The 26,151-nt window shown below is 56.3% G+C and overlaps 12 protein-coding genes across 12 annotated transcripts; 6 read left to right on the forward strand and 6 right to left on the reverse strand.

Moving 5' to 3' along the window:
* Positions 1-63: 63 nt before the first annotated feature.
* On the reverse strand, positions 64-1,013 carry B0I36DRAFT_233192 (uncharacterized protein; the record flags this gene model as incomplete). The annotated part of the gene is made up of 3 exons (XM_046149216.1): positions 64-241; positions 334-616; positions 761-1,013. 3 exons carry the CDS (start codon positions 1,011-1,013, stop codon positions 64-66), a joined length of 714 nt encoding a protein of 237 aa, XP_046019410.1.
* Positions 1,014-1,566: 553 nt separating this feature from the next.
* On the reverse strand, positions 1,567-2,646 carry B0I36DRAFT_371595 (glycoside hydrolase superfamily; the record flags this gene model as incomplete). The annotated part of the gene is made up of 1 exon (XM_046160025.1): positions 1,567-2,646. One exon carries the CDS (start codon positions 2,644-2,646, stop codon positions 1,567-1,569), a length of 1,080 nt encoding a protein of 359 aa, XP_046019411.1.
* A 1,053-nt stretch (positions 2,647-3,699) lies between these two features.
* On the forward strand, positions 3,700-4,609 carry B0I36DRAFT_344968 (uncharacterized protein; the record flags this gene model as incomplete). The annotated part of the gene is made up of 2 exons (XM_046156311.1): positions 3,700-3,830; positions 3,901-4,609. 2 exons carry the CDS (start codon positions 3,700-3,702, stop codon positions 4,607-4,609), a joined length of 840 nt encoding a protein of 279 aa, XP_046019412.1.
* A 344-nt stretch (positions 4,610-4,953) lies between these two features.
* B0I36DRAFT_312665 (40s ribosomal protein S19e) lies at positions 4,954-6,406 on the forward strand. Its single transcript, XM_046152533.1, has 3 exons — positions 4,954-5,141; positions 5,607-5,976; positions 6,048-6,406. Exons 1-3 carry the CDS (start codon positions 5,109-5,111, stop codon positions 6,098-6,100), a joined length of 456 nt encoding a protein of 151 aa, XP_046019413.1. The 5' UTR covers positions 4,954-5,108; the 3' UTR covers positions 6,101-6,406.
* A 1,102-nt stretch (positions 6,407-7,508) lies between these two features.
* On the reverse strand, positions 7,509-9,491 carry B0I36DRAFT_344970 (uncharacterized protein; the record flags this gene model as incomplete). Its single annotated transcript, XM_046156312.1, has 1 exon — positions 7,509-9,491. One exon carries the CDS (start codon positions 9,489-9,491, stop codon positions 7,509-7,511), a length of 1,983 nt encoding a protein of 660 aa, XP_046019414.1.
* Positions 9,492-11,484: 1,993 nt separating this feature from the next.
* On the forward strand, positions 11,485-12,535 carry B0I36DRAFT_344971 (uncharacterized protein; the record flags this gene model as incomplete). The annotated part of the gene is made up of 2 exons (XM_046156313.1): positions 11,485-11,605; positions 11,673-12,535. The coding sequence occupies 2 exons, from the start codon at positions 11,485-11,487 to the stop codon at positions 12,533-12,535; spliced, it is 984 nt and encodes a 327-aa protein (XP_046019415.1).
* Positions 12,536-13,233: 698 nt separating this feature from the next.
* On the reverse strand, positions 13,234-15,903 carry B0I36DRAFT_22517 (uncharacterized protein). Its single transcript, XM_046149063.1, has 2 exons — positions 15,312-15,903; positions 13,234-15,242 (listed from the first exon to the last, which is right to left on the reverse strand). The coding sequence occupies exons 1-2, from the start codon at positions 15,402-15,404 to the stop codon at positions 13,323-13,325; spliced, it is 2,013 nt and encodes a 670-aa protein (XP_046019416.1). The 5' UTR covers positions 15,405-15,903; the 3' UTR covers positions 13,234-13,322.
* Positions 15,904-16,607: 704 nt separating this feature from the next.
* B0I36DRAFT_371603 (mitochondrial 54S ribosomal protein YmL38/YmL34) lies at positions 16,608-17,192 on the forward strand (the record flags this gene model as incomplete). Its single annotated transcript, XM_046160026.1, has 3 exons — positions 16,608-16,622; positions 16,691-16,775; positions 16,897-17,192. 3 exons carry the CDS (start codon positions 16,608-16,610, stop codon positions 17,190-17,192), a joined length of 396 nt encoding a protein of 131 aa, XP_046019417.1.
* Positions 17,193-18,016: 824 nt separating this feature from the next.
* On the reverse strand, positions 18,017-19,216 carry B0I36DRAFT_235230 (uncharacterized protein; the record flags this gene model as incomplete). The annotated part of the gene is made up of 3 exons (XM_046149386.1): positions 18,017-18,061; positions 18,122-18,211; positions 18,956-19,216. 3 exons carry the CDS (start codon positions 19,214-19,216, stop codon positions 18,017-18,019), a joined length of 396 nt encoding a protein of 131 aa, XP_046019418.1.
* Positions 19,217-20,100: 884 nt separating this feature from the next.
* On the forward strand, positions 20,101-21,199 carry B0I36DRAFT_261090 (uncharacterized protein). The gene is made up of 2 exons (XM_046151131.1): positions 20,101-20,352; positions 20,442-21,199. The coding sequence occupies exons 1-2, from the start codon at positions 20,350-20,352 to the stop codon at positions 20,967-20,969; spliced, it is 531 nt and encodes a 176-aa protein (XP_046019419.1). The 5' UTR covers positions 20,101-20,349; the 3' UTR covers positions 20,970-21,199.
* Positions 21,200-21,708: 509 nt separating this feature from the next.
* On the forward strand, positions 21,709-24,098 carry B0I36DRAFT_358539 (uncharacterized protein; the record flags this gene model as incomplete). The annotated part of the gene is made up of 5 exons (XM_046157983.1): positions 21,709-21,929; positions 22,014-22,308; positions 22,389-22,660; positions 22,740-23,022; positions 23,106-24,098. The coding sequence occupies 5 exons, from the start codon at positions 21,709-21,711 to the stop codon at positions 24,096-24,098; spliced, it is 2,064 nt and encodes a 687-aa protein (XP_046019420.1).
* A 218-nt stretch (positions 24,099-24,316) lies between these two features.
* On the reverse strand, positions 24,317-26,089 carry B0I36DRAFT_22584 (Zinc/iron permease). The gene is made up of 2 exons (XM_046149072.1): positions 24,652-26,089; positions 24,317-24,558 (listed from the first exon to the last, which is right to left on the reverse strand). Exons 1-2 carry the CDS (start codon positions 25,837-25,839, stop codon positions 24,535-24,537), a joined length of 1,212 nt encoding a protein of 403 aa, XP_046019421.1. The 5' UTR covers positions 25,840-26,089; the 3' UTR covers positions 24,317-24,534.
* Positions 26,090-26,151: the final 62 nt, after the last annotated feature.

The following is a 26,151-nucleotide window of genomic DNA, read 5'->3' on the forward strand; positions in this document are numbered from 1 at the left end:
AAATATGCTCGCACCAGTCAAAGCGTCGCCGTACTCTCGGCGTTGATCTCGTGATGATCATAGTCAAGGCTGAGGGTCGTCCTCCTGCTCTACCCGATGCCTATGCATGATACGGTACAGCTTGTCCTCCAGTCTGTGGATCTCACCACTCTGATGGTGGATGATGGCCTCAAGTTTCTTGAGTGTTCTGTCCACGACGGCATCACGAGTTGCACTGCGATGCTCAAGATCGCTTATGCGCCTGTTCAGGGACAGCAAAGTCAGCCAAAGTGACAAGTATTTTGCTTTGTTCGAACGACCTTGCATAAGGCACCTCAGGCTTCGAGGACTTACGAGGCTATCATGCTCATTTGTGTGAAAGACACCCGTGCTGTCAACGCATCACGCTGCCTCACGAGGTCTAGGGCTTTACTGCGCACCGGAAGCCAGGCCAGCGCAACAGAAGTGGTGAAGCCCCAACCGCTCGGCACGAGCGTCCAGTCCCTTCGCTGGTCCTCGCTAAGTTGCGGTACATTTCCCTGGGCAGCTCTAACTTCCGTCTCTTCGACCAGATCCAGTAGACGCTGCTCGAGTTTGATGAGGTCGTCCATTACAAATGTATACATTTCGTGTTGAGCTCGCCGAGCTGGATCTTCTTGGCCGCGGTATGTGTTGTGCTGGAACTCTGCATTCTTCTCGTCGTCGTCATTGCTTTGTCGATTGTTATGAGACTCGCCGCATTCCGTATCGGCGTCCTCATCTCGGCTCCCCTCGAAGGCACTCCGCCCTGAGAAGGCCGAGGGCGAGCGTGCCGGGCGCATTAGCGGCGCCGATGCCCTGACAAGCTCGGAGAGCCATGTCGACTCCGTCTTGTACCACGACAACGACGTTTTGACCCGGAAGTACTCCTGATCGCTGTTGCGCAGGTACGTAAGACGGGCGTAGACCGCCGCAACGATGGCGACGAGGAATGTCAGAATGCCTGCAATGTTGGCGGTCACGCTCAATGGCGAGTCTTTCTCGTTGACGTCCATGGATGGAGGTAAATGTTTACCTGTGCATGCTGGAATGGGATTTCAGCCGAGGACCACCCATTGACCAGTCTCGAGATCACGACAGCCCCAAGACAAAAAGGGGCCTCTTTCGTATGGAGCCAATTGGTCCCAGAATAGCGATGTTCCTGCGCTGTGCGATCGTGCTAGATCTTCCCCTGTCAGCCGCAGCCGAGAACATGCAGGTCCGGCAGCGGAGGCTGACCAAGGAAGGATTTCACAGAGCTGTGGGGTCTCGGAACTAAAAATACATTCCCCAGAACTTGCCAAATACATCAAGCACTCTGACCAGACGACGATCCCCATCCTCAAGTAAGCACCTGCATGTCTGAAAATTAAGTGGTTCTTCATGCAATGACAAGACATTCTGATCAGAAGATGGCGCGGTATGAAATTTTCATAATCAAATCAGTTTTAATCACTCGTTCCCAGCTACTGCTTCGCCACCGGGATAGTGATGTGTGTGCGAGGAGACACTTGTAAGGTAGACAGATCAGAGAATGGGCCCTACCACCGCTCAAGTTCAACTCACGACTCACCGTCTCAAACCTTCATATCCAGCCTTGACCAAACTCTCAGGGCCGTTGATATCACCAGCGCCCGTCCAGTAGAACAGCCCGCCCAGGCCAAGCGTCCTCGCGTACGCACCTTTCTGCCTGACTGTCTCTGGCACATCAAAGCTCACAAACCCCTTGCCGCCGCCATTGCCGTCATCATCAACATACCACGCGGCGCCTGTCCTCTGGTCGATCTGCGCGTGGTGTATCCACTCCCTCGGCAGATCAACATAGTCCATCTCCTCCGCGCCCCCAAACGGCTGCCCGGCGCCCCTCGCACCAGCAAAGCTCCTCGCATAGGCCGGCACGCCCAGGACGATCTTGTCCCTAGGAAACCCGCGGGACACGACATACTCGACGCCCTCGTGCGCGGACTTCCTCAGCACAGGGTGGCAGTCCTCCATCGCTCCCGCGCCGGGGGCGAGCAGCTGCGCCTGATGCCCGCACACCTCTGTCCAGGACCCAGTAAAGTCGTACGCCATCAAGTTCAAGCTGTCCAGCAAGCCCGCGGCGGCGCGGAGGTCAATGTGCCGGAGCACCCACTGGCCCACGGGCAGCGCGGTGGTGAGCAGGTACCGTGGGGCGGGCAGGTGCTGGCGCAGGGTGGCCAGCAGAGCGATGTAGTCGGCGCCCGCGGCGCTGTCCTGCGGGTGCTCCCAGTCGATGTCGACGCCGTCGAAGCCGTGCGCGTCGACAAAGTGCCTGCACTCGCGGGCAAAAGTCTCGCGGGCCGCGGGGCTCGCGGCTAGCGCTGGGAACGGCGCGCTGCCGGACCCGCCGCCGATGGAGGCGAGGATCTGGAGGCCGTGGCCCAGCGGGGAGATGTGCTTGAGCCGCGCGGTGGCCGTGATGCACCCGCTCGCGCCGTCGACGGCGATGGCGTGGTCAGCATGCGTGTCGAGGGAGCGCAGGGTGCCGTCCTCGTTGGCGAGGATAAAGGCATAGTAGACCCGGTTGATGTAGTCGAGCTGCAGGTGTGATGGGGCGATGCCCTTGTAGATCCGCCAGCTGGGGTAGTAGACGGCATTGAGGGGCGGCGTGCCTGAGGATGCCGCCATTGTGTCTGCGCTCGCGCGGACAGATAGTTGGAAGAGGTAGGTTCTGACAGTGTCTGCAGTGTAGTGAGACTATTGGAGATGAGAGTTTCGAGAGTTGTTCCCTCCCGAGAAACAAGAACACGAGGTTGAGGCCGTCTTGCTCTTGGTCCTCGTCACCTGAGACATGCCCGGCCCCGGGTGGACCATTGCAGCGGACGTGGTGATGCAGGGTCCTGCCGGTCCACGGCTAGGACGGCTTGCATGCTTGCCTGCCCTGCTGCGTGTATCTCCCTTTCAACTATGGTACATGCGCGCAAGTCAGAGACTCAAATTGGGAGCCAAACCATGAAATTCCAGTTCATCATCCTCTTGACCTGCTACGTATTCCAAGTCTAAGCTGCCATGCTCCGGAGCCGGCCCAGCCATCCCCACAGAACGGTGGGCAACGGAGTGCCGTGTCAGCGAAATGACGAGCATAAAAAAACAAGCAACTCATGGTAAGACTGGCGTCTAAAACAGTAGATAGACTTCGGTCGGTCTATCTACACGAAGTATGTATGCATTTTGTAGCTTCTCGACCACGCACCATTGACGTGCACCTCCAGCCGCAACGACCGTGCAGACTGATAAGACATTAACCTTGAGAGCTTCTGCGGGTAGGCACTCAATCCGTATTGGTTCAAAGAGGAATGTTCGACGCTTTAGTGACTTCTCTGATGTTGGAAAGCCCGTGATTGGGCGATGCTTGACCTTTGCTGCACAATACATTGTGACGGCGTGTCGTTGTACTGCAGGGAGCAGGTCCCGTCACCGCGGCGTGTCATTTTCTGGATCAGGTATAAGGTTTGTCATTCTGTTGTCAGTAGTCCTCTTGCTCCTGACAGACCAAGCTCAACCACGGCTCAGATGCACAGATTCCTTAGATCTCTTACAGCAGATGCCGGACCTGTCTGGCGCGACCTCGGTCCATGGTTGTCTGGCTCGATTATATGACAACCAGTCTGCACCCGGGGACGCACAGGACATCTACGCACAGGTGTTTGCGCACGTTGCGAATTCGCCGGCATCTTGACAATGAAGATACATCTGACCTTATTGGCGGCCTTGAGCCTTGAGAGTGCTTGGGCTCGTACGCCGAGATGGCCAGTCAGCGGTTCGCAAGAGTCTTCTCTTGACACGGTTCGACCGGACACCTCTCGTCAGATGTAAGTGTTACAGGCTCGGGCCACCGCACATCCTCCATGGCTACACGTAAGCACGCTGACATCATGATAGCCGACGTGCAGACAGCGAAGTAGCTTACGGCACGCTCATTGAGGATTGTGCCAACAAGAAGCAAATCGCCGTCACCCTCGACGACGGGCCATCCGAGTACACGCAGCGGGTGCTAGACGAATTTGCCAAGTACGCGAAGGACGGCTTCAAAGCCACATTCTTCGTCACGGGCAACAACATGTGCCCCATCACGGACGACCGGTGCGCCAAGATAGTCAGAGCTGCACTGAAGGCCGGCCACCAGATCGCGAGCCACACGTGGCGGCACGAGGACCTCGACGCGATCGGCACGGACGCCAGGGCCGAGCAGATGAACCTCAACAAGGAGGCCCTGGCCAAGGTGCTCGACCTCGGCGGCAAGGCGCCGACTTATATGCGCCCGCCGTACGGCACCTGTGGGGGCGAGTCTGGCTGTCTGAAGGACATGGGAGATTTGGGGTATCACGTCGTCAATTGGAACATTGACACGACGGACTGGATGTACTGCGACTCCGAGGAAGGATGCAAGACGTCGGTGGAGCTGTTCGACTCACAGTTCGACAGCAAAAGTCAGACTGGGTTCATTGTTCTTGATCACGATATCAAGGAGTATACTGCATCGGTGCTGATCCCGCATATCCTCAAGCGCGCCAAAGAGACTGGATACAAAGTCGTCACTGTGGGCGAATGCCTGAATGACCCAAAGGAAAATTGGTACAAGAAATGGTGACGAGCTGGGGTAAGAGTTTAATATGTCGAGACAGAGCTTAATAGCATAATCTCAACTCAATTTCGTGCTGCCCATCCCTAAAGAACATGCTTGATGGTGTTTGGATATCATGCGGTCGTGGCAAAGTGTACGACATAACTGACGACCATGATCCTTGTGAGTTCAGGACACCATAAGACGTGATGGTTGTGCCAGAGTGCGGTGTCCGAAACTAGGTGCTGGCACCAGCCACACTTGCAAACAGAGCCACCTTAGCCACAATTAAGTGCATGCAGCAGCGCACAAAAAATTGTTCGAGCCCCAACCCAAATCGCTTGCGCGCCCCACTCTTCTCACTCGAGCGGCCACACGAGAAATTTCGCCTTGGATTGTCGAACCCCATTCCATTTTCGAGCTTGGACAGTCTGCCAGCCTCGAAGCCCGCCCGCCCAACCGTGATCACAGCAAGATTCCCAGTCCACGACAAACCATTCCCACACGTCAATCCACAACCGCAAAAATGGCTGGAGGTGTCACCGTTCGCGATGTTGATGTAGGTTACCACACGCTCTCGGCGCCCTGAAAAGACGACCTCGCGCCGCTGCTGCCGACTATTACAAGAAGAGGAGGATCAGAAGGAAAAGAATACTCCACCATGAGCTGAGAGAAGTGATTGCGCGCCTTGCATCCTCATGGATCGCGGTGCGCGCACACACGGACTCGGTCTCGATCCATGTCTCGACACCTCGAACGTTCCTCAATCGACCCGGAAGCGTCCCTTTGCGACCACGACACCTTGAACAAAGCAGATACTGTCGACTGTAAATGCTCGGTGTCGCACAAGCCAAACACGCAGATTCCGACGAGGTGGGAACGCGAGAGAGTTGATCAAGACATGAGAGAAAGAGGGAACACATACAAGGCCATAATACAAGAAAGGAGCAGGCGCGAGGGGGTCGAAAGACCTCTGACGACGGAATATTTGCTGATTATGGTCTTTTCTTTCCCCCCAATATAGGCGCAGAAGTTCATCAACGCCTATGCCGCTTTCCTGAAGCGTCAGGGCAAGCTCCCCATCCCCGGCTGGGTCGATACCGTCAAGACCGGTCCCTCCCGCGAGCTCCCTCCCCAGGACATTGACTGGTACTACGTCCGCGCCGCCGCCGTCGCCCGTCACGTCTACATGCGCAAGACTGTCGGTGTCGGCCGCCTCCGCAAGGTCCACGGCACTGCCAAGAACCGTGGTGTCCGCCCCTCGCACCACGTCGACGCCTCCGGCTCCGTCGACCGCAAGGTCATGCAGTCCCTCGAGAAGATTGGCGTCCTTGAGCAGGACGAGGAGAAGGGTGGCCGCCGCATCACCCAGTCCGGCCAGCGTGATTTGGACCGTACGTTCAACTTGAAACCACACATGCAAATTCACTGCGACCCAGATAAATGCTGACACCCCGCTCCACAGGTATTGCCCAGACCACCGCTGAGGCCGAGGAGGAGGAGGAGGATGACGAGTAAATCTTTTGATACCCAACTAGAAATGAAAAGAAAAATCAGTTTGGGCAAGGGGCTTTAGGCACTCGGAATCATGACACACACACAAAAAACGTAACCGGGGGTTTTACGACTTTTGTTGTTCTTTTTTGGGAAGCATAGGGAAATCGGCGTTTTCTGAAACCAAAAATGGAATTTCACAGAGGATGACCAGTGCGGGTTGGGCCTCCTGGAAAGGGAGAACAATACCCACTGGCGCCTTTGCATTATCATGACTGACTCTGATGACGGTCAAGATTTTACCTGAACCAACAAAACGTTTCACCCTCATGATATTGGTCCTCTGTGAAGTGCGGTCTTCGCTGTCGTGCTCCTCTTGTCACTGGCGATTCCATCCCCAAACGGAAGAGCTTTTTGGCTCCACTTGTCTTACCAACCAAAGTGCCTTGCCTGCTCGTCGGCTGCTGAGGGGAGCTGTCCGCCGTTTCTCTCGACCAACATAGTGACAGGCTCGTCGTCGTGGTCAGCACTAACGAGTTCTTTCTTGCTTCCCTCTTGCCTCTTTCTCGGTAAAGTCACTACTGAGCCTGCTTGACTTATGATCTCATGAGGTATGACATGGACGGCGTCGTTGGTGACGCTGTGTCTCTGCCAAAATAAATAAAAAATAAAAACTGAATGAAAGAACGTCAAGGGTCAGACCCAGGAAACAGACATCATAATGAAAGTCAATTATGACTACGGGTATCCGGCTGTGCACAATCTCACCAGAAAATTCATGTAAGAGAACAAAACCATTAGCATGTTTCACAGATGGCTGCTTGGGCCAAACCTCGAGATGGTCTCACGTAGTCGCGAAGGCGTGCATTACCAAGTTTTATTATTTGTGATTTAGCTCAATCTCACCCCATTATTCATAGATTCCTGTGAACTCCCAGGGTTTGGACTTTTGCAATATTTTTCCTGGGCTCTCTGGTTCCACCATCGTCCGTTCTGTCACTAAGCTTGTCTCATTCGTCGAACCATGGTGACAATGTACCGAATTACTGACCGCGATATACGACTGCTCTCCTGCGGGAAGTCGCATAGTCTTGTTCGTCATCACGATACACCGGCCAGGCCTCATTCAGGCGACGGATCTGTGCTTGGTTCTTGCAGTAACTCTTCGCTCCTCAAGGCAACCTACGTCTCAAGTGTGCGTCATATTGATCCCACTCTCGTGGATGTGATGTTGGTAACAAGACGGCGCCCACTGGTCATCGGTAATGAAGCGAGACACTCGTTACTTAATGTCCGTAGAACGCAGGAACCGCCCATGAAACTTCTAGTGCAGGATCGATCATCGCGCGACGCATATGCGGTGACAACAGTCTAGGTCTGCTTCGTGTACCAGAAGGACTCGAGTGCGTTACCAAAAGTCTTCGTAGGCGGCTCAACGTTCGGCTCGCCACGCTTCCGCGCGGTCCTCTTGGCCACTCTCGCGCGGGCCTCCTTGATGGTTTTCTTCGCGGCCGCAGCCTTCCTGGCCCTCTTGGTTGAACCCTGCCGACGCTGTACCGGGCGGTGCATCCTCGTCTGGCTTTCCTCCCCGTGTCGCGGGTCGAGCTCCCAGCTTTGGCCACGGGCGCGAAGGTCTCCAGCTGGCCGTGGAAGAGTCACGATCATCCAGCTTCTTCTGCTTTGATCTGGGACCAAAGGGTGCTATGTCAGCCTCACGAACAGCCAGCCTTGATACACGCACCAGGGCTTCTGCTTCGTCATCTCCTTCGGATCCTTCCTCAGAATCTCCGGCGAATGGGCGAGAGTCGCGAGGTATTCGGGACGGTGTCTGGAAGGGCGATGGCGAGCGTCTTCGTGGTACAGACCTGCGCGCGAGTACAAACTTCTCAGGCCTGGCACGAAGTAAGCCGTGATCTTCGTTAGAGTCATCAAGGACTTCGAAAGGATTGGACGGCGACCGGCCGATCACTGAGAAGGGGCTGTTATTGTCCATCTGGAGTGGACTGTGAGTTGGCACCGGTTGGGTCAAGTCATCGTGATATTCCTTTGACGCCTGTGTAGAGCGATTTTGCTGTGTGGAGCTGGGATCCTCCCTCATTGTTTGATCCGAGTCATAAGACTCGTCCTCGTCCATGGGCTCGTCAATTCTCGAGTCTAACAGGCGCTGAATTGAAGGGTCTTGCTGGAGCGCCTGCTGTCCAGGGGATTTGTTGCGCGGTTGTTGAACCTGCTGCGGCAACGAAGGTCCGCCGTCTTTAGGCTCCGTGAAAGGAGGCTTGACGCGAAAACTGTCATTAACGTTCTCGACATTCTGGACGTCTTCAATTTCGCCCTCATCGTCATACCACAATTCGTATGGTATATCCGTATGCTTGCGATGTTTGTTTTCCTTCCGTCGGATCTGGGCGCATCCGACATTACCTTCCACATGGAAGATAACCCCGGTGAGACTTCCAAGTGCTGCAAGGTACCGGTCGCACGACCTGCATGGTTGGTCATTCAAAAAGATAGTAATCGAGCGCTTCGCATCGCCAATCTTTGCTTTACTTAAAGCTGCCAACTTATCCCTGAGGAGCATATCTTCATTCGGGCATACTTGGCTGGTCAGCTGCAGAATGTATGCGGTGGCTAACACCACCTCTGTATGCGAGGAATTCGCGCGGCCAAAATGCTCAGGCAGAGGCGTGTACCCACCATTATCGCATTTTGATTTTTCAAAGGCAAACTCCAATTTTCGCGGTAGAAGGTATTGTATCTGCTTGAGTGCTACAGTAGACATTGCCCTGCCATCCACAAAGCGATCGTCTGCACCTGGGGGTTTGGGGCGATAGCCGCTCCAGGCGAATAGTAAGATGGTAGGATCACCAGCTGCTCGGAGACAGCCTATTGTTTTGTCCTTGGGTATGAAGGCATCTACGACAACTCCATCCACAACCTCGAGGGCCACAATCTTGCGGCCCTGCTTCGCCAAGAGAATTGGGTGTAGACTTGGCCTGTTGCCCGAAAGCAGGCTTCTTCTGATGGCTATTCTTGAATTTCTCGCATCTCTGTGTTCTGCCGCAAGGCTCTTTGTAAGATAGAAGGTACGATGCTTACGTGAGGCTTCTTCTTCGGCGTAAAAATGACCGGCTGTGAAACCATCTTTATCCCTTTGTACAGGTCTTGCCCCGTGGAACAGAAGCATTTCGACAGTGCTGAAATGGCCCATCATGGCAGCTAGCATGAGCGGAGTCTCATGCCTTGGCCATGATGTCTCGTTGAGAGGCTGTGCAAACTTGGGAATCACTTGCACGTTTACGTCATTTTTCGGACCCGTAACCGCTATGATCTTGACGGCCTCCTCAGTGTCACCGGCAAGGCACGCCAAGTGTAGTGGCAGCAAGCCCAGCATGCGGGCCATGTGTTTTAGGTCCATGATGTCATTGGTGATTTCAAGATGAGGAATGTGTGAGTGTTGATACTAGGGCAGGAACACTGTAGATTTACAAGTTGAAGTAAGGTTGTAAACAAATGTGGCTGATGATGCGGTATTGAACAAGAGAAGACGGCATCAGCTCATTGTTTGGCCGTAGTGTAAATGTACTAGTAGAATCACTCAGGTCAATTGTTAGTGCCGTAATGAGGTCGCCTAGTGTGCATTGTATGGGTGTTTGTGACGTAGAGATGTTCCGAGGCTGTTGCTGGTTGAACCGAGGGAGCTGTGTTGGCAGAGGGATGCAGGTGGTGCAGCTGGTGACGAGGGATCCTTTGCAGGCTGGCAGAGGTGGTATTGGGGATGTTTGGTGAAGTGGTGGTGATGGTGTGGTTGCGGCACAAAAGGGCCCTTGTCTGGGCCTGGTTTCAGTTGAGGGTGGGAACGGGGCCAGGAAGGAGCGTCGAAGGAGTGGAGATGTGTGGGCCGTGGGTGAATAGGTGAATAACGTTAAGTTATGCCTGTCGGCGCAGTCGCACACGAGACCCCAGAGCATGCCTGCAGGATTGCCCCATTGGGCAATTCCCAGGGGCCAGGGGCCACACGGGTGCCAGGGAGCAGGGGTGCTGAGACCTGCCAGAATGCCCGCTGCACGTTTGATATCTTCCGAATGCAACCTCAGGAATAGAACACAGCATTGTGTGGCGGCCAGGCGACCAAAGCCTCTCTCGTGTCGCCTGCCCGTGACTCGCGGGCCGTTGTTGCTTTTGGTGTTGGGCGGTGGCGGCGGCTGCTGGTGAGGCTTGTGTTTGACGTCGGCAGCTTCAGGAGCAAAGGTGCGACACTCTGGGCGATCTACCTATCGTGACTGTGCCCGCATGCGGCAAGCAGACCATTTTGGTGATGGTCGTCGAGCAGATGTTTGGCGGTTAGCCCGTTTCGACAAGAGACGCGAGCCTTGAGAGGAGGAGCCGACTTGCTTTTTGCTTGCAGATCTGCCGAGGCCCCGCGGATGGCGGATCAAATGTTGATGGTGGCAGCAGTTGCTTTGCTGTTTCGAAGCGGTGGGTTGGGGGTTTGGCTGCAGGGAAGGTGGCGGGAGGCACGCACGGGGACCCGCACCTTCCCTCCCCAGGCCAGCAAGCATCTGCGGAGCTGACTGATGAGGCTCAACTCTGCCAACACTAAACTCAGGACGTACCTTAGTCAGGACGCTAAGTAAAAGTACGCTAACTTCAAGCTTGCCGGCAGCTGCCACTCTCTGCCATTCTGGGCCTCAGGAGCACCATCTCCAGGTTTCACCATCAGCAGCCCGCTGGGCCAAAGCGCACAGCTGCAACGGCACAGGCCGAAGCCCCAGAGCCAGGGGCCCTTTGCCTCGCTCTGCCAATCGCCGCCTGGCTGGCCTCGTCCACGGCGAGCGATTGGCCACCGCCCCCAGGAGCCTGACGTTTTGTTGCTTGTTTCGTAGATCAGTCGAATCACCTCCCAGCCTCGCCGCGGCCTGTCAGCTGCTCCCTTTGCCCTCTGCAAGCCTCCAACCTCGCCTCCTTGGCGCCGCACGATGCCCTCAGGGCTCCCGGCGAAGCGCAGCGACTGTGGCAGTGCCTCCCGTCGCTGCTTCGCAACGTTGTGCCCAAAGTGGACAATGTAGAGACTTGACCGGGAAACAGAGGAGGCCGCCTCCCATGATGCGGACAACCTCCCGCAGAGCGCTGGCAGCCGGGCAAGTCCATCACGACTACATTGCGTATATAACCAAGTCGCCCACCACGCCAAGTTCACCTATCTCTCCCATCATCAGCATCAGCATCTCCATCTCCAGACCTCAGCCAGTTCTCCGTTCTTCCCGCTTCTCTTTCTTCACTTCTTCGCCCCGGTGGCCTCCTGATCTCTTTTTTCGACTTCTATCTGATCACTCATACCCACTTCTTTTTCCCTTTACCATAATATATCCCAACAGGCAGTGCCTTATCTCCTCAAACTCACATTCAAGATGTACTCCAACCCTGCCTCCGTTGCCATTGCCGCCTTCGGCCTCTTCTCTGTCGTCTCCTCCCACGGCCTTGTTGTCAACATCAAGGGCGCCAATGGAGTCACCATGCCTGGTCTCAGTGGTGAGTAGCCGGCCCGCAATGACTGCAAACATGATTCAGTTCATAAGCTAACAACCGCCTTCTCAAGTTGCCGATGGCACTCCTCGTGACTGCTCCAGCAACGGCTGTGGCTCCCAGGCCGACACCTCCATCATCCGTGACCGTGAGATTCAGTCTGGCCAGTGCGGTCCTCTCGGCCGCACCCAGGGCAATGGTCCCGTCGACGCCAGTGTCATGATCGCCAACTTCATGAGCGGCGTTGCTGCTCCTACCAACAACGGCGCTGAAGGCGCTCCCGGTGTCGAGGACAACATCCCCTCCAACATTGGCAGTGCTTCTCGTGGCGGCCGCACCAACAACAACCGCCGCCAGCTCGGCAACCTCCTGGGTGGTCTTCTCGGCGGCATCGGTGGCGGTGGCCGTGGCGGCAACGCCGCTGGCCAGAAGACTTCGACCGCCAGCGAGACCAGCGTGGCTGCCACTGCTGGCCAAGGTGCGACCAACGGTCTCCCTACCGCCTCGGATGACGGCAAGGTCACCGTCACCTACCGCCAGATCAACCAGGATGGAGCCGGCCCCCTGGAGGCCATGGTTGACGGCACCTCTGGTGGTACTACCATGTCCGCCTTCCAGAAGGCCACCGTCGTCCAGAACGTCCCCGGCTTCGTCGCCGGCCTCTCTCTCGCCACCAACACCGACTTCCCCGTCGAGATCCAGATGCCCGCCGGCATGACCTGCGACGGAACCGTCGGTGGTGCCAGCAACGTCTGCATCGTCCGCCTGCGCAACAACACCCCCGCCGGCCCCTTCGGTGGCTCCGCGGCCTTCACCCAGTCCCCTGCCGCCCGCAAGCGTGCCATCGAGTACCGCCTCAAGAAGCGCGCCGAGGAGAAGCGCGACGCCGTCGCCCGCCGCTACAACGCGTATATCCGCTCAAGCTCCAATGAGTGAACCCAAAGCGGCTCAGCACGGACATCGCTGATGCAACCACTTGTAACACAATACATCTTAGAGGCACACACAGAGAGAGGGAAAGGGCGTTTTTTTTTGGAGCAAGGTTCGGGACTGGATCTCGAGGATCATCATATCCCTGGACACATACTCACGGAGCAAATGCTTTTTATGATTTCATGACATTCCTTTTACATATAGAGACGAGGAGGAAGCCTGTACTGTCAATGCAACTTTTTCTCTTTGTCTTCGACATCAAACGGGGCCGAAAGAGGGGAAGCAAGGCAGTCAGGCTTTTTTCCTCTTCAAGGGCCAGGGCAGTCCAGATATCTTCTTCTCCTTCCCCCGGGGTCACCTACTCTGAGTGGGCCGTGGTTGAATATAGCCTTGTAGCAATGGCTTCGATAGGAATAAGATAACTGCTGTCTTGGAAATGAATTCGTTTCGTCTTTTGCAAGTGAGAACAGGATCCGGTGGCTTCGATATAGCAAAGTTCCTTTCCTCTGTGTTTTCTTTTTCGTTTTCTTTCTTCCTTTTGTTGTGTATCATCAAGAAGATCTTCACAGAAATCACAAGTGGGGAATAGTGACACGTCGCTTGACCAGCCCATCTAGCATTGTGAAAGAAAAAAATGTATAATATATATTCATGCCCCTGAACTCCCCTTTCACACCCGTGATCTTCGCTCAACTACCATGAATATGTACAAATCGACTCCTCACTCTAACACCGGCTTCCACAAATTCCAAACTGGGCTCCAGAACGCTACTTAATCGTGTCACAGTCATCATAACTCATCTGAGAAGCGTGGTGCGCTGATGACACGACCACTGCGGCTTCGTCTTATGGCTGCGATGCTGCTTGACCTCGCGTTCGTACTCTTGACGCGCCCGACACCAGCAATGGATGCGGCTCTTGTGGTTTTGGTCGTGCTGTTCGAGGATCCCGTCTCCATTACTGGCAATTGCCTGCCTCGCACGCGAGCCTCTCCCTGGCGGTCTAAAAAGCGATGAACAGTCCGGTGATCGAGAATACGCTCTTCCTTGTCGTGCTTTCCTTCAGGTTCAGTTTTCGGCCACATGTAGCCATAAAGTTTGGAGTGGCGTTCACAGCGGGGACATGAGCTCCGCGTATAATATGCGTTGTATTGTACAAACGCCTCGCTGCAGTTCATGCAATGAATCCAAGCCGTGTTGGGCTCGGAGAGAAGCACTGGAGTAAGCGTGTAGTCGCCGGGTGTGCGGCGCTTGGTCTCAGGCGACATCGCAGGCGCTTCCTCTGAAGTCTGTGTAGAAGACAGGGCGCGCTTTCGAGAGGGCGGCCGACCCCGTCCACGTGTGGCCTCCTTCACAGGCGACTCGGTTGTAGCGGGTGATAGGGGGGACTCGACAGGCAGAGATGACGGGGGTGTCGCGGGCAGGTGTACATCATCGGATATTGTGGTTACGACGCTCTGCTCAGTTTCGAGCCCGCCTGCTGGCCCGATGTCCGAGGTTCTGATCTGTGAAGTCTCGATGGAGTGCATCACTGTGGTGTTTGTCAGATTTTCGATCGACATAGGGTTGAGACGCTTCGCCACATATGGGCTGTGAGGGTGATCTTCAGCCTCGGGCGTCGTGACGTCGGTCAAGACCGCATCGGCACTTCCTGCTCTGGAGGATGAACTTGCTCGGGCGACAGACTCGACCTCACTGCTTTGCCTTGGCAAGGATTGCGACAACACGAGCGTTGACACTTCATACTTCAGAGGCTTTAATCTCTTTGCAGGCGTGATTGGTGGCGTTCTCAATGACTCGTCTTCTCGCTTGCGTTTCTCGCCGGTGGGATCATCAGCGGGCGAGTTGACCGCAGATAGATTACTGGAATCGGCCCGAAGCAGCTTCGAGCGAGACTTGCGAATCCGAGGTCGGATTTCGGGCCCGAGCGACGGTGTACGTGACTCCGACGCACAGCTGTCCCCTCGTCGCCTGTGGCGTAGAGAATAGCCCTCCAGGGGGTTGTTTTCGATGCTCTTCTTCACGGGACCCGTACCATCAGATTGTCGCCAGCCATTTGCCAGATTATCTTCGCAGGTCTGACAGAGGCACTCGCAGTTGTCTTCGCCGAAATAGTTTTCGCCGTAGGTGACCGTGATCTCGTCTCCAACCTCGATATTTCGTACAGCGAGAATCTCAATGCATGCTTGACTTGTGATCATCAAGCGCGCATTGGCACCGCAGTCGTGGTTGGCGAAGCGAGCCGGTCCCATAAAGATGCTTGCGCACTTGCTCCTTGAACTAACGACAATGCTGAAGTCCTTTTTCCTGTGCGACAATTCTTGTTCCTCCTCTGGTGTGATTAGAACCTGGATGCCTGAAAGGTATTTGACGGCTTGACCCTTCTTGATGAACTGGCGAGCTGTCACGGCAGCCTCCTGGGTGACGATTGTGTATCGATTGGTTGTACTGACTTCGAAGGGGCAATCTGGGAGATATATCTGCATATATCGGCGGAGATGACGGCGGAAGTCGTCCTTCTCTTTTGGCGTCTTGAGGCCGTTGACGAACTTGCGCAACCCTGCAGTCTGCAGAAGCTTGGCCTCGGCTACTTCGACATTGGGCTCTACAATCAGATGAGTCTGTACGATCTTGGCAATCTCCTCCTCGGTGACACCTCGAGTTGCGTGATACGATGGTCGATTCTTTGGAATCGTCGTCCAGTAATAAACCTGTGAAAGTGGCCATCATCAGTATTTTCCTGCCCGAAACGCTGCGCCACCCCTTCCTGCGGCACATACATGGTCAACGAGCGCATCGGTCAGAAGGTCGTCATATTGTGACACTTGCGCCAATGTTAAGGACTGCTTCTTCGCACCCGCCAGAGGAGGCATGGTGAGCCAATTGTGCAAGCTCCAATTCCCCCGAGGACCTTCGCAGACGGCTCCCTATAATTCAACAGAATGCACCAGCTGTCCTGTATCCGCCTGCCGGAAAAGGTGTTTGGTTGTGGGCAAATCCCCTGCGCTTTCTGGACCGTGGCGAGAAGCCGTTGTGCACAAGGGAGATATGCGCCAAAAGGAGCTTGGAGACGATGGCTTCTGCTGTCGCTTGTATTGCCCGGCGGGAGTTGGGTGGAAGGCTGGGATGCCAGTAAGACGGGACTGGAATTTACGAATGAGCGACCAGTCTAGGACATCGGGTTGTGCCGAGAAGGGCGAGTCGACAGGCCTCAGATGACCGTATCAGGGCTTGTCTTGCTGCGAGTAGTTGTGAGAGAGAGTGTCGCTATGTCCAGAGCAGAGAGTGTTGCCGCCGAGCCGAGTGAAGGTTGGAAGTGAGCGTGAGAGTGAGTGGTAAGTGGTGAGAGCTGCAAGTGCGGGTGGCCGCGGGCGATCAGGAGTTGGACGGCGCAGCGAGCGCAACTCCCCTGTGGTCGCAACCCCACAGCAACCGGCTCAGGCTGGACCCGCTCCGGCGGCCGCCAACAAGCTCAACGCCAGGCCCGGTGCGATGATGCTCCTGAGCACGGATGCCCGTTTGCCAATGAGAGCCGGCACCTCTGCCGTGAAAGTGGGCGCTCGTGGAGGAGGAGGAATCGCTTCATGGCTGCGAGCGTTTGAGCCACAAGCGCCTGTTCGTACACCAGGAGTGCCGTCCAAGACTTGTAGAGGAAAGAGCGCGTGATGCTGCCCATGGCAACCACGCACGACAGCCTTGCATTGATCTGGGACAGGTCTAGCTCACGGCCCCCAATTCTCCTAGGGAAGCTTGCGTGCTTGGTCTGGCAGGAGCGTCGCTGCAGGGTAGGCGGCAGCTTGAGATTGGATTGGCCGCTCGGCCTTGGTACCACGGCTGAGCTCCACTATGCTGGCAGCCCAATCATCGTCGATCTCGAATTTTTGGAGACTGGGTGGCCAGGGACAACCACCGACGACGAGGACGACGACCACAGTCACGAGAAGGGGTCGTTCACGCCAGAGCAGAGCACCATACTCACGCAAATTCCCGTGCTCTCCCGAGCGCAGTCTTCTTCCACCGACCGACGACAGCCTACCGAAGTCGCTGGACTCCGCAAAGAAGCAAGAGGACCAAACATGATTCAATTAAAGGTGCGGCCACCACGAAGAACCCCTCTAGACTCTGCAGAGCGCCCAGCTGACCAACCTGGGCAACACAGTCCATGCTCAACTGCATCGACAATTCGGGCGCCTCGCTCGTCGAATGCGTCATGATTGTCGGCCGCAAGAGACACGCCTCGATCGGTATGCTCAACCACCAGATTCCGACTCTATCCACCACCCCAAAACCCATCCGAGAACAATCACCACCGCGGAAATCCCCTCTCAACGCCAGGCTAACCCCGAGTTCATTTCGGAAAAACAGGTGACAGGATAGTAGCAGTCGTCCAGAAGAACCGCAACTCGTCCGAGGCGGGCATGAACGCGTCGAGCGCGGCGGGCAAGGTGAAGCGCGGCGACATCCGGCACGCAATCGTCGTGCGAACCAAGAAGAAGGTCCAGCGGCCCGACGGCAGCGTGGTCCGCTTCGACGACAACGCCTGCGTGCTCATCAACAAGGCCGGCGACCCGGTCGGCACACGCGTCAACAGCGTCGTCGGCGCCGAGCTGCGGAGGAAGAAGTGGGCCAAGATATTGAGTATGGCGCCGACACATGCGTAGAGGACTGGAAAGAGAACGGGATCACATGGGATGATCGAGGGCGACCTGGCACTCCTGAGAAAGGACGAGAAGTTGTCCTTGTCAGGCCAGGGTCCTTGCAGGCGGCTAACCAATCCGTATGACCGTACCGACTCCGAGTGCAGTGCCCAAACAGAACATCTCCGAGAGCTCAATGTGTCTTGAGGACACTTGTCTGGGCGGTCCCAATGGCTTCGTGTGGGACGATGAGAAGGAGGATGACGGCATAACGAGCGGGTCGTCACGACATCAATGACAATTGTACAATTACGAAGGTCAAGTAACACTGAACTGTGCCTGAGGCGCCAGGCCATTGTATAAATAGAGATCATAAATATTTTGGGTGGGATTTTGAAGATCGTGTCATACTTGAAATCCACTGTTGCACGCACAAAATACAAACACGAGCCAGACCACCGAGGCAAATCCCAAATCAGTCTTTTATTGTATGTTCCATAATGCGCCGTTTCCCGTATCGAGCTCCAATACCGCCAAGGACAGACCCAAATAGCCCTCAGCCAGACCTCTTTCTTCACGACCGCTGCTACTCTTCTTCGAAGCACGGGTATGGCTGCAAACCGTGCATACTAGCTTTGCAAAGTAAGCATCTTGGAGCGCGCTGCTATTGTGTCCTTTCCAGCCAGATCTCTGAGACTGGGGTCGTGGTGGTTCTCCTCTCCAGTTGAAAATGGCGAGAACTTTCCCGCCCGCTCGGCAGCTAGACCGGCCCCTGGAGCGAACCTTGGCGCACACCAAAGCGAGTCGCCAAGCGAGCGACGTCAGTCGCTCGAAGCGAACGCTTCTCATCATTGGAAGATGTTACCACACTCGCAGCAAACATAGAAGAGAGCCTGTTCGTTGGATTAGTAAAACCTGTAGGATGGCCGCCTCGCAAGAAGAGTATAGCTCACCATTCCGGTCTCGGCGCTACGCTGCTGTGACTGAAAGAAGACTGCCTCCTCATGCTTGCAGACAGGACAGGTCTTATTTGACCGCGGAAGCTAGATGTGACAGAACAGCACATGTCAGCCCCAGTTCCGGTAGGAGAGTGGCAAGTGACTGTCTCCTCAAAAGCAAGTGCCCATGCCGAGCCTGCGCGACCATGCACTCCGTGTCGAATAGTGACTAGCGCTCCGCCAGTCCAAGTCTGCCTGAAGTGCATCCCAGCAGGCTGTGCTGGATACACAACCAGGTCGCACTAGGCCATGAAGCCATGGTCGGATGCGGCCTCAGCCTGATGCTCCTGGATGTCGTGAGATACTGAGTGGCGGGTTGCGACGTCAAGGATAATCAAGCTCGGCCGCGTTCTCGTAGTCCTCTGGGTCGATTCCAAGGGCCTCTGGCGGATCGTCGTACTGATCTGTGCCCGGATCTGTGGGCAGATACTGTGCGATGCTCTCCTGGGCCACATGCTTCATGTCGATCTGGGTTGCTTCAACGAAACGAGAGTCCCAGGCGTCCTTGCCCTCGCCGTCCAGTGCATTCCAGTGGCTCGTGTTGCGGATTATGCCTAGCGACCGCGCGGCGGCAAAATTTGGGTCGTTCTTCACAAAGTCGTTGTACTCCTCGATGGTGGCCGGATCCTGGCACTTGCTGCATTGCAGGAGGATGTTGCCACATCGCAGGCAGACGGCAAGGGATGAATCGTCACGGGAAGGCAGCGCAGGCTGGCGATCTGGGCTGGCGCCCGGGGCATGGGAGGTAGGTGAAGAGGCACTGGGGCGTGAGGGAATGTGGTGACAAACCGTAGGGTCTGAGCCGACGTCCTGCGTGACACCAGCGGTGGCGCCAGCCGTGCTGTTCATGATGTTGCGGAACACACAGGTTGAGGTGGCCTCCTCGGTGTACTGGCATGTCCGGCAGGTGAACTGGAGCTTGTGAGAATCCTCATCCTCCTTGGGGTACAGCATGTTTGAGCATTCCGAGCAGAAACGGAAGGTGATCTGCTCGAGGTTGTTCTGGGCCGCGCTGTCGTCAGCTCCCGCATTTGAGCCTGGAGATGCCATATTTGCTGTGCTGTGCAGTGCAGTGCAGGCCTGAACAGTGATGAACCAGGCTGGTGGTTGCTTGATGCTGCTGAGATGGCGGCGTGTGAGGATGGTTTGAGGCGGAAGAGGCCCAGCGGTGCGCGCAGCTGGCTGACCTCGAAATCTGGAATAGGGTGCAGAGTGGGGCGAGGCGGATGACTGAGGCGTGGCGTGGGCAAGAGTAGTGCCATCCAGCTTTGGATCGTTTTGCTTGCTTGCCCTGGCTGGTCAACAGCACAGAGGATTAAATGTGTGCGTGCTTTTCAAGTTTCTTAGTGGCCCGTTCCACGCGGACACGAAACCACTCCGAGAAATTGCGATACTGGGTGCTGAGCAGGTTTGAGTCCCCAGGAGGAGGTGGCCTTGTAGGCTTGTTTGTGCTTGAGCGACGGCAAATGCACCAGTCTGTGGAAAAGGGTGAGGATTCAGGAAGGAAACCTGAACCCCAGCGAGGTTTGGCACAGACTCTGTACCAAGAACATTCAGTGGACTGGACTGGACTGGTCGGACCCCGAGTCGTCCAGCTCGACCAGACTTGGCTGGCACAGTAGTCCAGGGTGATCCGCGGTGACCTCACAGTGGTGGCAATCCAAGTGAGGTCTGCGGGACAGTAGGCGAAGAGACTGCACACGGTGCGTTCCTGCATCCCCTGTGCGAGGGATTCACAGTCTTCGAAACTGTGTTATCCCACCTGCATGGGCAGCCGTGCCATTAGGGCAGAGTTGCCCAATGAGCACGCAGGCAGTTCGCCATCCAGGGCCGTTGCCCCGCGGTTGTGCGCTAAGAAGGGCTCCGGATGGTTGCAAGGCTTGCCCCCGCCCCCGGCCTGGTCAAGTGCCTCGTGATCCCCTTTTGTCAGGTCCAGCGTCATAAGGCCCGCGCAGTCCACCACCAAGCGCCTCGGTGCCTGCAATTCCGTCTTAAAGCGTCCTCCACTGCTGATCCTTCCGCGACGCTGTTTTACTCGTCCTCTGTCCATATTCCGCCCGAGAAGCTCTTGATACGCCTTCCCAACCTTGCGGGAAGCCAGTGCAACACGCGATCTCTTACACGCATTAGACTGAGCTGAGCTACTGGGCTGACTTAGCTCGTCACTCCACCCACAAGACAAAATGGTAAGCTGCAATGTAGTGACCTCCTCGGCCGAGCCACAGCATGAATGGCAAGCGACAGAACGGTTCTAACAGCGGGACTCGCGATCCAGGATGAGACTGGACTGCCACAGGGCTGGGAGGTGCGCCACAGCAACTCCAAGAACCTCCCTTACTACTTCAATGCCGCCGACAAGGTATCTCGCTGGGAGCCGCCCTCAGGCACCGACACCGAGAAGCTCAAGAAGTACATGGCGACGCACCACAGCGCCACGGCCGGCGGCCAGTCCGTCGGCAAGCCAGAAGGCAAGATCCGCGTCGCACACCTGCTCATCAAGCATCGCGAGAGCCGGCGCCCCGCCAGCTGGCGCGAGAGCGAGATCACGCGCACCAAGGACGAGGCCCGGCAGATCCTCCTGGGCCACGAGTCGAGAATCAAGTCGGGCGAGGTCTCTCTGGGCGAGCTTGCCATGAGCGAGAGTGACTGCACCTCGGCGCGCAAGCGCGGCGACCTGGGTTACTTTGGCAAAGGCGACATGCAGCGCGAATTCGAGGAAGCCTCCTTCGCGCTGCGGCCAGGCGAGATGAGCTCCATCGTGGAGACGGCGAGCGGTCTGCACCTCATTGAGCGCTTGGAATGAGCAGAGAATGTAGGATATGGTTTAAAAAGCGGGGATAACGAGGAGAGGACAAGAAAGCCAGTTGGCGCACAGGCTATTGCTGTGCCGAATGACTTGCGCTTCATAAGAGCAGACAAGGTCTGCCCTGGTCGCAGAGGGGCGCAAACTAGGGGTCCGACAATGTCTGGATCTCATGTCTTTGAATTGGATCAAAAGTAATGCTTCAACTACATCATCCCATGTTCTGAAATGTGTGCATTGCAAACGAACATGCCGCTTCGCTTTCGAAGGGTCCATCAGTGTGCAGCCAACCAGATCCAGACCCATCCGCCGCAATTGTCGCGCGTGTTCCCAAACCACAGTTAGCATTGTCAAGGGACAGGCGCAAAATACTGTTCTGCCAATCAATCGGGTCTCCTTTATCATAACCGGGAGCCTCGATCTTCCACCGCCTGGCCAGCTTGTTGTAAGGTGATACTAATCCTTGGAGCCGTACAGCGACACACACCGCTAAATACTGTCGGTGGATCGCTCTAACTGGAGAATTGGCAACGACAGCGTACATAGCCCCATCAAACACTCGTGGATTGTTTACATGCCGCATCACATAACTGCACGCACCTTCTCTTGCTTGAATTGCATCGCGGAAACCTCCTAAAAAATCCACAGCCACTGATTTCTGACCCGCCCGAACCTCTTGCAGGATTTATCGCGCGAGGGCAGCACAATCGAGACGGACTCGCGCCGTCACGAGCAAAGCATGGCAGCCGTTGCCATGGGTTCAGCAGCCCCTCCAGAATCAACAAATGATCGCCTCCTCCGCATAATATGCAGCAAGGCAGGCATCGCACTCTCAGAGCTAAGCCAGGAGAACAAGCATGCGCTCATCTCCGACGATGACACCCGCGATCTGTGGCAACAACTCAGGCACCGAATATACGGCTCCGACCCCAGTAACCATGAGACTCGTACCACGGGCAGGTGAGGCAACAGCAGATCCCCTACTTAGTCAAATCCCGCTCTTTTTGGCATCAAGAGTCAGTTGCTGACCGTCTACTGAAGCAGATCTGCCGCTGCGCCGCACCCACAGTCTGCCGAGTTTGAGCGCGTCGCCGGCGTGGAGAGCCTCCACGACCAGCTGAGCCTGACGCCGGACCGCATCGCGCAGACCGAGGCGGAGCTCGAGAACCTCAACAGGAAGACGCAGTCACTCGTGGACACGCTGCGCAGCCACAACACCCGGCTAAGTGCGATCCGCGACGGCAGCAGCAACAACGCGCCTGGGGGCGGCGGAGCCAGGACTGCCTTGAGCTCAAAGGCAAGGGATCTAAAGGCCCGCAAGCAGGAATTGACCGAAGAGGTACGGTGCTTGCTCAGGCAGCAAATCCTACTTATGGAAATAGGGTGACGAGGAGTACGAGGCTGACACCGGTGGAGTAGTGTGAACAACTGGCTGCTCATGCGGACTCGAGACTGGATCGCTATCTTGCTGCATCGGGTGAGAATGCTCGTCATGCTGATCGACAGGGCTCGGCGAATGGTGTGTCGGTCGAGATATCGGCATCCACTCAGGCCCTTAGGGAGACCCTAGACGGCCTTCTCGTCCCGCACGACCGGATCCTAGAGAAGCTGGATGCCCTTTGCACAGAGCTGCAGTATGACGATTCAGAGCAAAAGGCGGTGCTGAATGATGCGCGGCGGCTTTCCAACGAGTTGAGTGCCTCTCTATTTCTCTGACAGTGTGACAGCCCTTTAACAATACGGTCACGAACTAACCATGATCACTTGCAGAATCATATTTGCCATTGTTGCCCACCAGCGCATGGTGCTGGACATCGTCTTCATCCAGGCATGCAATTCTTATCAGGAAAAAACAAGACGAGGCATGTCGGCACAAGCCAGGGCCGCGAATGACGAGCGGGAAGCCATTGTTGCTGATCTACGCTCACTGTGGGAAGAGGTCGTGCCTGTGGCACACATGGCCGTGGAGAAACAGCTTGTCGGTCCTATCATCAAATCCAAGAGCAACGAGAGTGACAGACGCGAAGAGCGTTATGCCTTGATAGCATCATATGTAAGTGTACCATTCTCGGTGGTGATTCTCAAGGAATGCCCAATTCGGTTCTAAGGACGAAGCTGATTCCGCCCTGTTCCCAGACTTCTGCGATGCTAGGATATATGAACGAGCGGCTAGAAGAATTCGCCGAACGGATCAGGACACTAGTTGCACATCACAAAGCTCTTGCCAAGACCTTTGAAGTGTTCCAGGCTCGGACGGCGAACAAGCCCAGCGTCATCAGCCAAGGCGCTCAAAACCAACAACAACAGCAACAACAACAACAACAACAAGGAGGACCCCAGCTTGCACCAAAGACGAGGTCCAAGCAGCTGAGAAGAGGATTAATCCCAAGCTCGAGCACGCCGCTAGACGACCTCCTCTCCGCCATGGAAGCTCTCGGCGTTTCCCTCCCACCTCCCAGTACTGGCGGGGCGGAAGGCGGCGGCCAGCACCACGACACAATCGCCCTCGCGCACCATGTCGACAAGCACATCCAGCGCCGCGCGGCAAAGACCCACGTGCTCGCGACGGACATGCAGGTGCTCTTCGAAACCACCGCCAAGACGAACATGACCGACGCCCTCGAGGCGACGAGGATGCTGGCAGGCTCGCTTGTGGCCGAGTGCAACGGTGGTCTCCTGCCGGAGCCAACGTTGCCAGAATCCCAGGATGATGATGATGGTAGTACAGCTGAATCGCGTGATAGCACGAGACGAGATCCGCCAGCGGAGGGCGAGGTGGCGGGGCGCAGCGCGTTCTTCGCCGACGCAGAGCTGCAGAAGATCACCGCTGACGAGACGCGCTCCGTCAGACGTGTCGCGGACGAGTTCGTAGTGCTGCTGCGCGACACCAAGGCCAACGACGACAGTAGTGGCAATGGTGGTGCTCGCGGTGTGGTGCCCTACGACTTTGTCGCAAAGGCGTACCAGCAGGCCCTGGCGGCGGCATCTGCGCAGAGTCGCGACGGAATGCGGAGTGCTGCTGGTGGTGGGAGTCGCGAACAGCAGCAGCAGAGACAGCTACGTGACCCCAAGATCCACGAGATTATTGACAATTGGGGAAGTCGTGGTGGTGTTGGTCTTGGCAACTGATGTGTGCCAATTTGCAGCGAGCACAAGTATAGAGTATGACCGAGCCCATAACATCCCAAATCGGACATCAAGAGACCGACACATTGATCTCTGAGGGGATCTCTCGCAGCATAGAATGAGAAATGAGAAACGAGCAAGTCCCTCTTCGAGGCGACGACAAGGAATACATTCAAATCTATGAATTATAATCAGAAGGGTATCTAACCGAGCTGCCTTGACTAGTTATGCGTATCAATAAAAGCGAGATTGGATATCAATAATGCACACGCAGGCAAATATCAACTTCTGACCGCTATAGCACAGTTCAGCCATCAGCAGGCTGTCAACCTTGTGTGACGAGTGAGACATGTCTAGTTTCGAAGACGAAGGACTCTCTCTCTCTCTCTCACGGTGTCTTCAACTTGGCATCTCGCCCAGTTGCCCGTTCTATTTACCTCTAAGCCCAGATGGCAAGGACAGCCTGCGATTTCAAGACATGTTAGCATTGTCACGTTCACCAGACAGAAAAGGATATTCATGAACCCAGAAAGAAGGGGCGGAAGTGGGGACTCACCATAAGTCCAGCACCCAAGAAGACACACCCCAGGGCGAGAAGCTGCTGCTTGAGCCCGGCCTTGCGCATGTGCTCGTTGAACATGAATTCGTGGGCCAGGAGCTCGACGAGGCCTGTGTAGATGAGGATGCCCGCCGAGATGGCGTCGAAGACGCCGTTGATGATCAATGTCTGGGGGCTCCCCGGCTCGAGGGTCTCACGGACGCCGAGGCCCGCGGCGATGGCGACGGGAGTGCTGAGGGCGTACAGGCCCGCGAGGAGGTACGGCATGTACGCTTTTGAGCGGGGCCACTGCGCCGTGGCGAGGCGGGAGCCGAGACCGAGGCCCTCGAAGGTCTGGTGGAAGACGAGGACAATGTAGAGCACAATGAACTCGTCGCCGGACACGGCGAGGGTTAGGCCGATGAAGATACTGTGAAACAGGACGCCGAACTCGAGGATGAAGATGCCCGTCATCTGCGCGGCGAACTCCGTGTGGCTCATGTCGTCCTTGTGCTCGCGCCGGTGGCCCAGGTGGTCCTCACCACCGGGAGGGTAGCTGACGTCGCCCTGGAAGCCACTGGTGCGCGGCGCCGCCGTGGACGCGGCCGTGGCCTCGATGTCGTTGAGCTGGTGGTCCTCGCCACCGGAGACTGGCGTGTCGGGCTTGGCCGCGGACTTCTTGGCGAGGACATCGAGAGACGGGTCGTGCTCAACGACATCGTGGTTGTGGTCACCACCAAAGAAGTCGAAACGGCTGACCAGCAGCTCGACCGTAAACATGACCATGACGGTCATGAGGCAGATACCCGTCGCCCAGTCGTAGGCTGTAATGGGCCCATCGGGCAGACAAGGGTTCGACAAGGCCTCGTGCGCCGGTGAGAGCAGGTGCATGAATGCCGTGGCGATGATGACGCCGGAGCCAAAGTACTTTGCGACGAAGAATGCAAAGCCCACGCGCAGCTTCGAGTGCCGGGCCAGGATCACGGGCAGCATGGCACCGAGGAGGGAGCCGACGAGGATCACAAAGATAGCCGAGATGCGCAGGCCTATCCGGCCGTCAAAGTCGTTGCCCGTGTCACACTCGATCGTGACGGTTGGGACCTCCGGCGCGGCAGCGTCGCCGCCGCCGCCAGACGCGTCGGTGCTTCCGTCATCTTGTCTCCGGGCTAGGGAGAACAAGAGTTGCGCCGCAGTATCAGCAAGCATTGTCGATACCGTTGCGTGGTAGTCTCTGTGAAGAGGGTTCGTGTAGTCGCAGGCGGGCCCCAATGCCTGCAGTCCGGGATCGTGATGCCAAGAACAGCCAAGCAAGGCGGTCACGAAGAGCGGAATGTGCTGGTATAAATAAGAGCTGTGTCTCGCACTTGATCTGGGAGGAAGGGTCCACAGGGAGATCCCTCAAGGTGACAAGGCTGGTGGTATATGAGGCAAGAGAGACGAGGGAGGCGCGGGCGGTGCCATGGTTGAAAAGCGCGGCAGATGAGTTTGGGCTGACCCCGGAAGGACGGCAGGGCCGAG

The sequence above is a fragment of the Microdochium trichocladiopsis genome (assembly GCF_020744255.1).
Source record: "Microdochium trichocladiopsis strain MPI-CAGE-CH-0230 chromosome Unknown B0I36scaffold_1, whole genome shotgun sequence".
NCBI classification, from domain to species: domain Eukaryota; kingdom Fungi; phylum Ascomycota; class Sordariomycetes; order Xylariales; family Microdochiaceae; genus Microdochium; species Microdochium trichocladiopsis.